The sequence below is a fragment of the Mesoplodon bidens genome (assembly GCF_964165515.1).
Source record: "Mesoplodon bidens genome assembly, chromosome: 4".
NCBI classification, from domain to species: domain Eukaryota; kingdom Metazoa; phylum Chordata; class Mammalia; order Artiodactyla; family Ziphiidae; genus Mesoplodon; species Mesoplodon bidens.
Window position 1 is genome coordinate 50,559,529 of NC_138160.1, and position 15,505 is coordinate 50,575,033.

General features: G+C 36.5%; 1 protein-coding gene across 2 annotated transcripts in view; it reads left to right on the forward strand.

Annotated features, from left to right (window-relative positions):
* Positions 1-15,505, forward strand: part of IPO11 (importin 11) — a 205,800-nt gene that overhangs the window by 24,026 nt on the left and 166,269 nt on the right. For both annotated transcript variants that reach the window (XM_081233555.1, XM_081233554.1), the window contains exons 3-6: positions 1,749-1,849; positions 4,695-4,767; positions 6,158-6,361; positions 14,817-14,949. In XM_081233555.1, the coding sequence (XP_081089681.1) occupies positions 1,749-1,849; positions 4,695-4,767; positions 6,158-6,361; positions 14,817-14,949 (511 nt within the window). The remainder of the gene's footprint in view (positions 1-1,748; positions 1,850-4,694; positions 4,768-6,157; positions 6,362-14,816; positions 14,950-15,505) is intronic.

Here is a 15,505-nt window from a genome sequence, read left to right on the forward strand (position 1 = left end):
TAGACCTTTTTGTTTTTATTTTTACTAGGTATACTTTTCTTCTTAGAGGGATAGTAAAATTTCATTTAGATAGAATAGATTATAATAGATTTAAAAACTGCTGAGTTTATTTCTTCTTTTTTCCCTGTACTCACTGTCTTGCCACATTTGCTCTATTTGAGCCTTAGCCGTCCAGTTTAGTCTGGAGATTCCTACATTTGTACACCTGATCTCAGGCGTGTGTTCCAATCCTGTTATTCAATATGTTTATTCAGTATATAATATATATTTACTTGGATTGACACCTGCAGCTTGACTTTTCTTGGTTCCTAAGTGTAGCTGAGTTTGGCTGAGATCCGCCAACTTCCGCAGTATTCCCACGTCACTTTCATTCATTCACTCATTTGCTCAATTGAAATTTATGAAGTTTCTGCTTTGCTGGGCTGTGTGCTAGACTCCACTCGTCTAGTGTGGAAGGTAGGCATGTAAAGTGTTAAAGTCGAATGCAATTAATTAATTAGTTATGCAATTAATGTGGTGAGAGAATCTATTCTTTCTTTTGCAAAGGAGACCCAAAAGAGGGACTCTGACTCAGTTGTCAGGGGTCTTAAGGAATAAGTGGGCATTAAACAACTATCTTCGTAACTTTTTTTTTCGTAGCACATGATTTTTAAAAAATAGGTTTATAGTGTACATACCTATTTTTAATACTTAACATCAATTTTTTTTTATAGTTAAGGACATACTTCTACATCACTGTTTTTGGCTTTGAGGTTTTCCCACACAAGATTGTGTTTAAGAGGTCAACTCCAGGGATTTGAGTTGTTTTTGGTGTGAGGTGTACTACAGTTTTAGTTAGTTAACATATTCCTACAATCCTATTTGTCCTATGTACCTGCTATTCTAGAAACATTTTTTAGAAAGCAGTAAAACATTTTAATTCTCACAGTTTGTGATGTTTTAAATTACAGTGTTAGTATTAGGTTTACTATTCTTTTTATTTCATATACATTTATAACGGTCACTTACAAGCTTTTGATAACAATTTTAATAAATTTTAAAATCAATTTTAAAGGTTATAGAACAGTTGTAATTTTGATTTCAAGGTCATGTTGCATGGTTTAGCTTGCACAGTCATTTTTACACTGTCCCACTATGGTGCAAGGCAAGGACTGACTGTATTTGGATTAACACAGTGAATAAATTTTTTGAGTAATGGTTAACTTTGAGTTGAAATTATTCATATCACTTCTGCCTTTATATTACTTGAAAATATTTTGCTGTCGAACTTACTCGTAAGCATAATTGCTTTGATAAGGAGGATGCTTTGAAATTGTTTATTTCATAGCATGAATTAATAACCCAGGGGCTTTGGCTCTTTGAATCTGTGCTGTGGTGGGTCTGCTTTTTCTTTTTTAATTTAGTAGTGTTTAGTTTCATGTGTGTGCGTGTAGATTATGCTGTGTAATTAGATTTGTTTCCGAATTTAATTTTTTATTAGGAAAAATTTAAAACCTACCTAAAAGTGGAATAGTATAATGAATCTCGACATATCCATTACTCAGCTTACATAATTAACATGCTCCCGAGCAGATATGCTTTCTTACATGAATTGTAGAGCTATAGATATTTAGAAAATAACGATATGATATGTGTAGTGATAAAATTTAAGTGAAGCATTTAATTAAAAATCTATCCATACTTTTTTGAGTTATGTTAATTATACTTTTATTACATGTCCATTCTGATGCTTTGTTTTTTATTTACAGAATATTTTCACAAACCACACTCTGGATATAAATGTAAGGTGGCTTGCTGTGCTGTATTTTAAAAATGGAATTGATCGCTACTGGAGACGTGTAGCACCTCAGTAAGTTCCACCTCTTCCCCCCCTCAGTGTCATCCTTTTCAAATTCAAGGAGGTGTAAGACTGTTATCTGTTAATCTTCATTCTTTATGTAAAATAATTCATTTGTGCCTACTTCAGCAGCACATATACTAAAATTGGAACAGTACAGAGACTAACATGCTCCCTGTTCTAGGATGATATGCAGATTTGTGATGTGTTTGATAATTAAAAGAAAAAAAGGTGTGTTAACTACTGAAGAAGAAAAGTGTTCTACATAGTTAGTTACAAATCAGCATTTATATTACTGCCTTTTTCTGTGAGTTTTTTTTTTCCCCATGGGCATAGGGTATGTGGATTTCTCATTGGCCTTCTGTCTTAGAGGATCTCTGATTTTATGGGCACAAAACAAATGCTGAATTAATGAATCATGTTCAGAAATGTTCTTTTTTTTTAAAGGAAGTACAAGGCTTGAATTCTGGAAAATGTCATTGAGAAGGAACTCCCAGGTCATTTCTGAGCCAACTGATGTTAATTCCCTAGTCTTCTGCATAATTGCCTCTGTGGTGGAAATTGGGTAGTATATATTTGTAATCTCATCAGATTCAGTTGTAACTTCTCTTTAGGTGGTTAAGTGAACAAATTTTTCTTAATAGTTAATTACATGTTATATAATTGCTGGAAAGACAGTGTAGACTGGACCCAGGAAGTTGTTGGATAGAAAATAGTGAACTTTGCCAAAGGGGTAACATAGTCTTTGTCCTCCAGTAGATGGCACCACAACTCTGTAGTTTTTATATTTATAAGCCCCCTTTTTAAAAAAATTGAATACCTCATAGTGCCTGTAAAATATGCTCTTGAATAATATTGGAAGTAACTAGAGTATTTTAAGGCTACACTTAGGATACTATAGTATAAATCAAACCCTTCTTTTCTTATTTTAGAATTAATTCATAATTTTGAGAGAAATGGAGTGTTTAGTGATGAGAAATTGTATATTGTTGAGTTGTAGGAAACAACGCAACAAGATATGTTACTACTGCTATGTCCAGTTAAATTTTATATGTCCAGTAAAATTCATTTTGTTTTACTAGTTATTTGAAGAATAGTTTATAAGTGACTGTCTTGAATGGGAGAGTAAATTTATAATTAAATATTTCAGATTGTACTTTCATGTAAAGAATTAGAAACTGGAATTTAGTTTAAATTTTAAAAGTTAAGGGAGATGGGCTTCCCTGGTGGCGCAGTGGTTGAGAGTCCGCCTGCAGATGCAGGGGACACGGGTTCACGCCCCGGTCCGGGAGGATCCCACATGCCGCGGAACGGCTGGGCCCGTGAGCCATGGCAGCTGAGCCTGTGCGTCCGGAGCCTGCGCTCCGCAAGGGGAGAGGCCACAACAGTGAGAGGCCCGCGTAACGCAAAAAAAAAAAAAAAAAAAGTTAAGGGAGATATCTTATAATAAGTAGCTAAACCCCAAGCTGTCTCTTTTAGTGATATATTGAGATACAAACTAGAAAGGAGATGAATGTACTTAGGCAGCAAGGATGCTAAGAATGTAAAGCAGGGAGCAAAGATTAGTTATCGAGCTCATTTAAATTTCAGACACTTAAAAAAAAAACAAACTGTGTTCCTATCTAAGTTCCATCCTATAGTTTCTGTTCTTACCACTATTGTCACAGAATGATTAATTTAAGCTTATATATCATTACTATGTAAAATGCAATTTTTACTGGGTCCTAATTAATTAGATACTATCCAATTTCTGCTTGGGATATAGTCTGAATTCATCTAATGATAACAAGTGCATAAAGTTGAAGGTGGAATGCTAACTCTTATTGTAGAATTGCTAAAAACATGAGATTTCTCAGGTTAATGGATGTTTTCTTTAATAGTTATATAGTTTTTTTTTTTTTGCGGTACGCGGGCCTCTCTGCTGTGGCCTCTCCCGTTGCGGAGCACGGGCTCCAGACGCACAGGCCCAGCGGCCATGGCTCACGGGCCCAGCCGCTCCGCGGCACGTGGGATCCTCCTGGACCGGGGCACGAACCCGTGTCCCCTGCATCGGCAGGCGGACTCAACCACTGCGCTGCCAGGGAAGTCCTGTATGCAACATTTACAGCAGATTTTTTTGGGGATGATTCATCCAGTGCCAGCTACTCTATCATAGCCAGAATGGAAAACCTTAAAATGAGGTCTTTAAAATTTAATTTTAAAATAAATAAAACCATTCATATAGTTCAAAATTCAAAATGTATACAATCTTATACAGATGGATAGTCTCCGTCTCTTTCCTTTTGCTGTCTAGTTGGCTTCCTCATTTGCAGTCAGATTACTCATAGATTTTTTTTTTTTTTTTTTGTGGTACGCGGGCCTCTCACTGTTGTGGCCTCTCCCGTTGCGGAGCACAGGCTCCGGACGCGCAGGCTCAGCGGCCATGGCCCACGGGCCCAGCCGCTCCACGGCATTTGGGATCTTCCAGGACCGGGGCATGAACCCGTGTCCCCTGCATCGGCAGGCAGACTCTCAACCACTGCGCCACCAGGGAAGCCCTACTCATAGATTTTTTAAAGACCGTCATTAATTTTTTGGTAGGCAACTGTTTTTATATCAATAGAAGGAAACATCAAAATATCACATTCTTTACTCTGGATTTATCGTATTTCCTATTTATTCAGTTGTGAAGGAATTTTGTGCTTTTGAATTACCTGATGTGTCAATATACAAGTAATGGAAATAATTCTGTTTAGTTACCAAAACAATCAAGGACACATTGTTTGAAAGACTTTTTATTGCTAAAATTCTCAGTCGTGCTTACCTGCATTCATTATTAGGCAGCATTCTCTTGCATAACAAATATATCTTTTTACAGTGCTCTCTCAGAGGAGGAGAAATCTACATTGCGTGCAGGGCTAATCACCAACTTCAATGAACCAATAAACCAGGTTAGTGAGAAAATGAGTGCCAACTATTCTTTCTTTTCCCTTAGTTATTGCTTCTTTTCCAAACTAACTTTGTTTCTTGGCGTTAAAAATAAAATCTTATAATGTTCATTTGTGTTGTTTATACACATTTCTCTGATGTTTTTTAAATTTTGAGATCCAAGTCTACCTGTTAAGAATTTTGATTAGATTTGGCTGTTAATGATTTAAAACTCAGAAGTCATTTGAAGATAGATATACTTGTATATTTTTTAACTTCTTCAGTTTTTGAACCAATATTGAAAGCACATCTCTGTATATTAATTATATATAGAAGTTAATTTAGCACTCCCATCCCCCCTCCCCCCACACTACAGGATGGCTTCTGGTTTTTGTCTGTTTCCTTCATCACATTTGCAGTTCTCACTACTCTGTGGGAATTGAATTTTTCTTTCCCTTATAGCGAGATTTTTCTTTTAAGAATAAAATAAGTTTGCTTATGATACAAAAATTATTTTTCTGAGTTACTGTTTCTTACATTTGATTCTTTAATTTGAATATTAAAGCACACTGTATTAGGTGGTGTATCCAATGCAGTTTTATCTAAACCTATTTAAATGATCTGAGTTTTTTGCTGTACATTTCTTCAACTGAGGGAGATGAGGGAAGATGGAGAGGAACAGCGTTACTTTCCGTGGGGCAGGAGGTGGTTGGGGGGTCAAGGTCTTGGGTGATTGAGGGGTAAACCATTGCTTAGGTGTTCTGTCAACCAGAATTTGTGAAACTGATCTGAACAAATATTATGTAAATACCTAATATTGATGTTCATTTCTACTCTGAGGTCAGTGGCTCTCAAAGTTTGCATTCTTAGAACTTCCTTATACTGCTAAAATAAAACACGAAATGGTTATATATGTTGATATTTATTGTATTAGAAATTAAAACAGAAATCTAAAAAAATATTATTTGTTAACATAAGTAGAATTTTAAAAAGTGAACAATAGCTATTTCCCCAAACTATAAATATTTAATGAGAAGAGTAACATTGTTCAGCATTTTTGCCTGTCTCTTTAGTGTCTGGCTATTTAAAAGAAGACATCTAGATTTTCAAATATATTTGCTATTTACAACGTTGTGATATTATTTTGGCAGAAGGTATGTGATGAAAATCTAGCTTCACACCGGTACGTTATTGGGAAAGGGAGGACCTCACAGAAAGGATCCTAGGCCCCCTAGGGATCCATAGATCACATTTTGAGAACTACTATCTTAAGCAGTTGTTCAGTGAAATCTTACTCATTTTTGTTAAATGTATAATTAACAAAAAAGGTAATTTTCAACTATAAATGCATTCCTTATCTATTGCTTTAATTTCATATGTTTATTTCTGAAGATTAATTTTTTTTTCCTTTAGATTGCAACTCAGATTGCCGTGCTGATTGCAAAAGTTGCTCGATTGGACTGTCCTAGACAGTGGCCTGAACTGATTCCCACTCTTATAGAATCTGTGAAAGTACAAGATGATCTTCGACAGCATAGAGCATTGCTTACCTTTTATCATGTTACCAAGACCCTGGCGTCTAAACGACTGGCTGCTGATAGAAAACTGTTTTATGATGTAAGTGATTTAACAAAGAATTTGATAATGAAAACTGCGCTACTTGTATTAAAATGTGTGTAATTTTACCTCTGAATATCTTATTGAAGGATTATTAATTCTTTCTAATTGACCTCAAAAGGTTCATAGTAATAGATAACACCCAAAAGGTTTTAAGCTGGTTAGTGATATGACTGGTAAGGTCACTTAGTTGCCAGTGAGGGGGAAAAATTGGTGGAGAACAGTCTGAAGGCAAAGAGACTGGTTTGAGGCTATTTGAAGTAGTTCAGATTTGATGATAAAGCTCTTAAATGAAGCAGTGGTAAAGAGAACATTTAGGAGCATGTAGAGTTGAAATTTAGGAAGTTACAATTGACACGCCTGGGTAATTGGTGGATGTAGGAAGGAGTCTGACACGACTGAGGGTGTCTATAGGTGTTTTAGCATCATTTGTTGAAAAAACTTTACCTTCTCCATTTAGTTGCTTTGGTGCTTTTGTTTGTATTTCACTGTTTTGAACTACCAGAACAGTGATTTTCATATTATTCAACCTAACATTTTGAACTGTACCAGGTAACAATGGGAGTCTCCAAGTGTTTTTAAGTGTTCTTGCTTACCTTTGGAATCCTTACTTTGAGGATATGGCTTGGGAATTTGCATTTTTGATAGGTTCCCCAGGTGATTCTTAATACACCAAAGTTTAAACCAGAACCACAGTATGTTCTCTTTATTTTTAACCCAGTAGGTTTAAATAGCCAATTTTCTATTTATCTGAGGATATTGAGTGTAAGAAATTCTTTTTGTTAAAGGTTGCTTTTAAAATCCTTGTCACTTTTGCTTGATATCTAAAAAGGACTAAAGAAATGGACATTTTATCTTCTCAAGTCTCTTTATGAATTTCTTGTTGATTTTCTCACCTTTATTCCCATCTTAGGCCCCTTCAATTTCTTTTATATAGACGTTTTCCAAAATCAAATGTGTAGAAGATTCTGGGTTACAGTTACTCTATAGTTAAGGGTCCCCTTCTATAGAAGTCTTAATTCTTAGTTTGACTTTCTGAAGTCGTACTCTCTTAATGTGTTGCCTCCTTGGTTTTCAGATATAATTTATATTTAGCCTAGTCAGGCTCTACAAATTGTATCTAAACTAGCCTTAGTCTGTATAGCTTGTTTGGGTTAGCTTCCTGTCCACTTAACTTTCTTGCTTGGTTTTCTTGTAGTGTGAGGCTATTTCCTCTCCATATAAAATGAAATATAGGTCTCCTTAGCATCTTGTACTTACTTCCAGCAGAGTATTTATTACACTGTACATTGCATTGTAATTACATTATAATTGTTGACTTACCTTTTTGAGATCCACCACACTGAATTTTATGAGGGCGGACTGTAGCTCTTATTGTTATAGTCCTACTATCCAGCCCAGGAGAATGCACATCAGTGGATGGTGCTAGGTAACTGTTAAATGAATAAATGGTAAAAGAAGAGATTTGTTCTTAGATACCTTCTAGATTTCAAAGTGGTATAGTGCAAAACTTCAAAAAGCAGGAGTTTGAGGAGCATATACAAAACTCAAGATACCGGGAAGAAATAATTCAGCTTAGCACCTTTCATTCTGGAATGGAGTATCTGAACCTGGAAACATGGAGCACAGTAGGGACTAGGAGGGGAGTCTTGTCTCATGGGGTTGGGAAACAAGATGTGTACTTTAATTGAAGGTAGCATGTGTGGGAAGATTTATTATAAAGAGCAAGTTTGCTAGTTAATGAAGAACTCCTATTATTTTGGTAATCTGAAGTGTGGGAAAATCTTCCTTTTAATAATGTGTTTACTTTATTGCTAAGATGGTCTTCATGTACTAAATTAGTTTCCCACCTAAAATTAAGTGTAAGGTCATAGTTGAGCTAGTTGGTATGGCAAAGTAGTGCAGCGTGCACTTAAAGCCCCTCCCTACTGCTCTGCGTGCCCCAACATTTTTTATATCTTGTTTTCCCTCCATGTTAAAATAAGTCTTTTTCAGGGGTGACAAACTACAAAATCAGCAGTGGAGAGAAAATTGCTTTGCAGTTACAAAATTGAGCTTGATTTGACACAAAGAGGATTCATTTTCTAGAAAATCATAAGCTTTTCATACAAACCTGAATATAAAAAAGTTAACATTAAGTACAGTTAAAATCTAAGGTCTACGAAAGCAAGGGATTTAAGGTACAGATAGTAATTCTAATGTACTTGTAAATTTATTAACCAAATAATACCTTGTAGACATGATGTGTAACCCACAAAGGTTTATGCTATGGTAAATGAAGTAATCTAAAACTCAAAAAAGAAGAAAAGATTTTTTGAAAGCAAGTATATTTCACTTGTGTTTAGAAATATGGGTTAACAAGTATGAGAAGACCTGGTTTCCAGTGAAGAATGTTTCTTTGTACTGAGCAGCTTTGGAATTTTGAGTAAGACATTTAAACTTCATGATTCTTTAAAATTTTCTTTCAATCCTAAAGTTGTGTGATTCTGTGAATTTATAATCTTTATTATTCCAAGTTAATCTATACAAACACCATTAAAGTTTTGAGATGGAAATCTTAGTTACGGTGTAATTTAAGTATCAATTTTGCGTTTTTAATCACTTTTTTCTAGAAGCTAAGACCTTTGTACATTTCGTTTTCTTTTTTCTTTTTTTTGTATTTTCTTGGCATACAGTTAAATTCTTGACCTACTGACTTTATTGGATACTTTGCTGTGGAATTTTGGCATACAACCAGTTATATCGTTTTCTTAATTAAGAAAATTTCAAATATACTCTAGTTGAGAGAACAATACAACAACCCCCATATATTCTTCACTCATATTTAACAGTTCTTAAGGTGTTGCCACGTTTACTTTTCCTCTTTGCTGGAGCAAATCTTAATGTGTCATTTCATCCAATAATATTTAGAGTATGAATCTCTAAAAAGGACATATTCCATAACCAGGTTTTTTTTTTGTTTTTTTGTTTTTTTGCGGTACCTGGGCCTCTCCCTGTTGTGGCCTCTTCCATTGTGGAGCACGGGCTCCGGACGCGCAGGCTCAGCGGCCTAGCCACTCCGTGGCATGTGGGATCTTCCCGGACCGGGGCACGAACCCGTGTCCCCTGCATCGGCAGGCGGACTCTCAACCACTACGCCACCAGGGAAGCCCCATAACCAGTTTTTATTATGAATTTTTTAAGGTTGGATGTTAGGAATTACTCTTAAATTCTTCTCCCTGAGAGTAGGTCAGCAGATATTGTTTGCCTGTTGTGTACGAGAGATATCTAAGGTACTGAAGGAGATGAAAGAGACAAATAGTCATCTCTTGAGATGCGTGAGGAAAGGCGTAAGACACGAACCCTCAAAGTTCATTTAGTAACTTATTAAAATCTGCCACAGAAGAAAACTAAATACTGTATTACATTGTTATTATAGTCAAAGCTAACATTTAGCAAAATATAAAAAACTGAAGGGTTTATGATGAATAATGTTCCCACTAACAGCATGTGTATTGTTTGCATGGTGAAGATAAGAGAAAACTGTGTGGCAAGGTGAAGTCAGGTTACAGTACTACCAAAGAGTCTTCCTGATGAGTCACTGTTTTCTGAATAAACTAACAAAACAGAACCACATAGCTATTTTGAGATGGGTTGCTTAGTATAAGCTCACTCAGCCTCGTAAAAGAGATTTTCATACTTCTTATAAATTTATAATTTCATGATGTGGTCCTTAGGGAAAATTCCCAAATAGTTGAAGTTATGAATGTTAAATTTGAGAATGCCAAGGTGCCACTTATATGGTATAGCTTGAACCTTCAGGAAATTTACAAAATAGTGAAATTTATTTAAAAGATAAATGTGTTTATAAGCAAATCATCAAGTAGGTTAATTCATTTTGTTTCAATTTCGTTTGGGTGATTTTAAATGCCAAGTACTGATTAAATGCTGATTCTAGATCTTGTCTTTTGCTCTGCCGAATTCAAATTGGCTTTTAGACACGTTGTTTAAAGAGTGACTCCTGTAATACACAAAGGGTCATCTCTGCTATGAGCCTGTATGGGGACTTAAGAGTGTGTGTGTGTGTGCGCGTTCGTGCATGCGTGTGAGTGTGTGTGAGTCTAGGCTTATATAAGTATGAGGAAACTTTTGGTGGGAAGTTTTAACGGAGGAGAGAGTCAAAGTGACGAGCCTGACCAAAAAAAAAAAAAAAAGCTATGCACTAAACAGAAGAGGAGATTTTGAGTATAGCATGGTGCTTATCCTTTCTGGATGGTTCACAAGGACTCTTGTCTGGGTCCTAGGAAAAGGGGCTCTTGAAGCATTGCCGATTTATGCTTTGTTTTTTGCCCATCTCTATCTGTCTGACAAATATTTGAGTGCCTACTCTGCCAGTCACCATATTGGATGCCTGAAATGCAGCTGTGAACAAAGGCAGGATCCCAAATGGAGAGGAGGGTAGTTTCACTTCCTCCTTCCTCATATTGAGATCATATTCTGTATACCTGAGAGCATTGTCTAGACATCAGTAGCTAAGGACAGCCTTATGGCTGTTGCTAGGATTAGAGGACTTGAGGGATCTGGAAGATGGGCCACAGTAACCTTCCTGGGCCTGAGGTGTACCAGTGGCAGGTTTGAGAACAAAATAAAAATTAGATTTTACTTAAAAAATATGTAGGTAACAGATGTTACAGGTCTTTAGGAATGTCCTTCATTGAAAGCTAATATCAATTGAGAGACATTGGCACTTTGGAAATAGTTTTTGAAACCTTACAATCCACCAAAGCTTCTGGCCTGACACATTTGGGTAGTTTGATATATATGTATGTCATGGTTAAGTGGAAACAAATTTTTATTTAAATATTAAGGAAAAAGCTGACTGCTACTAAAGTAACTACCTTTTTTTGTTACAAATGTGTGGATGTTTTAAGAGTTACTTGTGAATTTTTTAAACATACAGAAAAATAAAGAAAAAATATTAACTGCCATATACTCATCTAGGTACTCATATACCTAGATTTAGCAGTTAACATTTCGCTGTTTTTGCTTTATTGCTTTTTCTAAGATATTTTATAGTAATTTAAAGATTTCATGATATTTTATTACTAAATACTTTAGAATTCATTTGTAAAAAGATTTATTTTTTTAAAGGTTAAAAGAAAATTTTCCACTGACAGTTTACTGATTTAGTAGACTTTTTTTTTTTTTTTTGTGGTACGCAGGCCTCTCACTGTTGTGGCCTCTCCCACTGCAGAGCACAGGCTCCGGACGTGCAGGCTCAGCGGCCATGGCTCACAGGCCGAGCCGCTCCGCGGCATGTGGGATCTTCCCAGACCGGGGCACGAACCCGTGTGCCCTGCATCGGCAGGCGGACTCTCAACCACTGCGCCACCAGGGAAGCCCCTAATAGACTTTTATTCAACTCTTCATGGGTCAGGCAGCATCCAGTCTAGCAGATAGGAGCTCCAAAGAGCTGTACAAGCTGAAAGAGTTTTTTGTACAAAAGTGAGCAGGAACAAGGAAGCTAGACTGGGAATTAGCTGAATAGCTAAATCAGGGTTATTTTCCTTATATGGAACAAAGAGAAGTCTTAGAGCTGGATCAGGTAACTTGTGTTGAGCAGGCAGGCACTGATAGGTTGACCTAGACCTGCCTTTTCTGGGAGAGCCCAGCATAGAACCTTAGTTCTAAGTTTTGGTTTGCTGCTGTGGGGCTTAGCATGCGTGATTCCATCTTGAGCCTAATCTGGTTACTTAGCATATATAATCATTTAACTTTTATCATACTTAACACACATAAAAGTAGTGATTTAATATGATGTAATACTTCTAGCCAATTTTCTACGTTGTTCTTAAATATGTTTACAAGTGGTGTGTTTGAGCCAGAAAAATGAATATGGCAGGTACATAGCATTTGATCATGTTTCTTAAGTGTCTATTTTTTTGGCCACACCATGTGGCTTGTGGGATTTTAGTTCCCCGACCAGGGATTGAACCTGTGCCCTCGGCAGTGAAAGTGCGGAGTCCTAACCAATGGACCGCCAGGGAATTAATTCCTTCTTAAGAGTCTTTTTAAGTTAGAATAGTATTCTCTCTCTTTTTTTTTTTTTATTGGTGCACCATTGACATGTTGAAACATTTTTTGGTTATTTTTTTTTTTAATATTTATTTATTTGGCTGTGTAGAGTCCTAGTTGTGGCGCACAGGCTCTTTGTTGCAGCGCACGGGCTTCTCTTTAGTTGTGGCATGTGGGCTCCAGAGCGCCCGGGCTCAGTAGTTGTGGTGCACAGGCTTAGTTGCTCCGCGACATGTGGGATCTTAGTACCCTGACCAGGGATTGAACTGGTGTCCCCTGCGTTGCAAGATGGATTCTTAACCACTAGACCATCAGGGAAGTCCCTATCTTGTTGATTAGAGTTAGGTTAAGCAGGTTTTGAAAGCTCCAGTTTGTGGATAATATTCATTGCCCCACTATTAGTGATGAATTACAAGACTTTGATTTAAACATTTTTGATGCTCACTTTTCTTAGGGGAAAATTGTGAGGACAGTGGTCCTGAGGCTAAAAAAGTTTAAGAATATTTAAAATGCTAAAAGAAATAAAACTTCCTGTAATGTTTTGCCTTTGATATTCAAGGAGTCAAGTCTGTGTGCTTCTACAAAGTTGCTAAGCAGTCAGTGGGTGGCACTGTTTCTTCTGGTTTAGAAAAAGAAAAATGCAAGTATTTGGGATTTTCATGAACTACTACCTAAAATGTTTCATTAAATAATTTATTTTTATATTGTCTAACTGAATATTCCCTACCCCCTCTACATTTTTGAGAATAAAATGTAGAATAAATATTTTTATCCCTCCTATTTGTGCTTATTATTACTTTCTCTTTTCCAGATGAGCCTTTTGTGAGCGTGTATCAGTTGGTATTTTCTAGAGCAGATAGAAGCTTGTGGAGGACTTGTGTTTACAGAATAGTTAGCAGTATTCCGTCCCAAATTCTTGTGGTGTTTTCCTTCTTTGTCTGTCTCCTTCCTTTTACCCTTGGGCTGAAAGTGTAGTGCTATTGCTGCTTCATTCCAACCATCCCTGTTTGTGCAGAGCCCTTTTGTAGGCTAGCTAAAAAGAATTATGACTTGTGGCATAATAGATGCCTAATGCCTAAGCTAGGTGCTTAGCTCCAGAACTAGAGTGTGAAACAAAGAAGAATATTAATTAAAGTTTTTTCATACTACTGTTTCTTTCTTGATTTCTGTCACAAATGCTATATGGCTACACACTAAAAACAATGACTAAAGCAATAGGGGCTGGATGACTCCAGTCCAAGTTGTGGAATGCCCCATTGCTGGGAAGCCAATTCTGGACTGTAACTAAGTGGTATTATATTCTGCAGCTCTCTTCTGGTGGTATAGGATACTTTATACCTTATCAAATCCCAGGAGGCCATGAGAAACCATCTAACAGAGGAGATAGGGAGGTGAGCAGGAGATTGGTGTTCTAGCAGTTGCTTACAAGCCTTTCATCCTCTTGTGTTCCAGGAGGATCACAAGATGTTCTGCCAATACTCGGATTAGCTGAGGTTTAAGCCTTTGCCTGTGTAGATATGTGCAGTTTCCAAGGGGTATGGTGAAGCTGTTTCTCTATACCTGGAAGCACAGACCATTAAGATTACTGAATTAAAATAACAGAAGTGGAATTTGATTTTCTTAGAAATATTATATTCACAGGATTGCATTTCTGACTGGTTTCTGATACCTGACCACATTAGTAAATGCAGTGTTTAATTAGCTGATATGACATATCTCAAATAAGAAAAAATCATTCTGAAGTGTGCTAATGATAACTAGTCATATGCACTTATGTATGATTTTATTTAAAGAAAATTGCCATCTAGGCTCAAGTGGTTTGCTCTTAAACCTTCTGGAAAAAAACGAAGATACCACTGGAAGGTGGTTTTCAGTGTGAGTCAGGTTTTTAAATACTGGTACATATTAGGCAAGCAGCCTGACAAGTGATGTGGTTTGTTATGTTCTTGGCTTTAAATACCCAAAACCATATGGGTAGAATTGGCAGAACACAGAAATTTAACTCCTTTGTATTCTTAGTATATTGATTTATCTGATAAATTCAGTGAGAGTCCTGTTTTTAAAGCTGAGTGTTACAACTATTAGTGGAAGAAAAAAAAGTAAAAATAGGAAATATCAGACTGCAATGCAGGCATTAGGCTAAGCAATGTTTCAAGAAACTAATATTTTGGGGGGGGCATGTGTGTGTGTGTTCATAGCAGCAGCCAATGTAAACTATACTTACTGCTGTGCATTGTGACTAAAAAAAGTTTAAAATGTTGCTGTAAGTGATTCTTGACTATTTTAAATCTCATTGAAAATGTGTGCTCAGTTTTAAAACCAAAATGTGTTACTATGTAGGTCTAATTGATTACTGAAATCTGTAATAATATTGTGACCAAATTTGTTGATATCTTTGCAGTTAGCTTCTGGAATTTATAGTTTTGCCTGCTCTCTGTGGAATCACCACACAGACACATTCCTTCAACAAGTTTCTTCTGGCAATGAAGCTGCAGTTCTAAGTTCACTAGAACGAACTCTACTGTCATTGAAAGGTACTATTAAACTTGACATGCTTATTTTTGAAACAACATACCTGAGAACAGTGGCCGAATAGTTTCTCTGTATGGACTTTCTGTTTGCAAGAATAAGGGGTTAATAGTTCCCTCAGAGACTAGGGCTCTTGTAGTTTGCTTTGCTTTTGTAAGAATAGCTCTTCCTCTACCTTAATTGATGAGAGCACACATAGTTCAGATGGATAGCTTTAAGTTATATTCACATTACTGGAGTTTCATGGCTCTGAATGCATACCTTTCAAATACTTGCACTTCTTTTTTGCTTCATTTCTCATTCTGGGCTGCTACCATTATTATTGTCATGCCGACTTTCCTAAACTTCTGTCCCCAAGGCTTATTAGTTGAGCTCTATCTCCCAGCTCTCTTTTCCCTGAGAACTCATCTTCCTTGTTTGTACCTTAGGCTCACTTGGATTTTAGAAGGTACTTGTTGGGGTGCTGTCTTGGCCTGTGTTTTCCTATACTTTGTTTATAGGCATCCCTTAGCATAAATCTCTTTCACCTTCCCTGAGCTGAGCTTATCTTGATGCATGTAT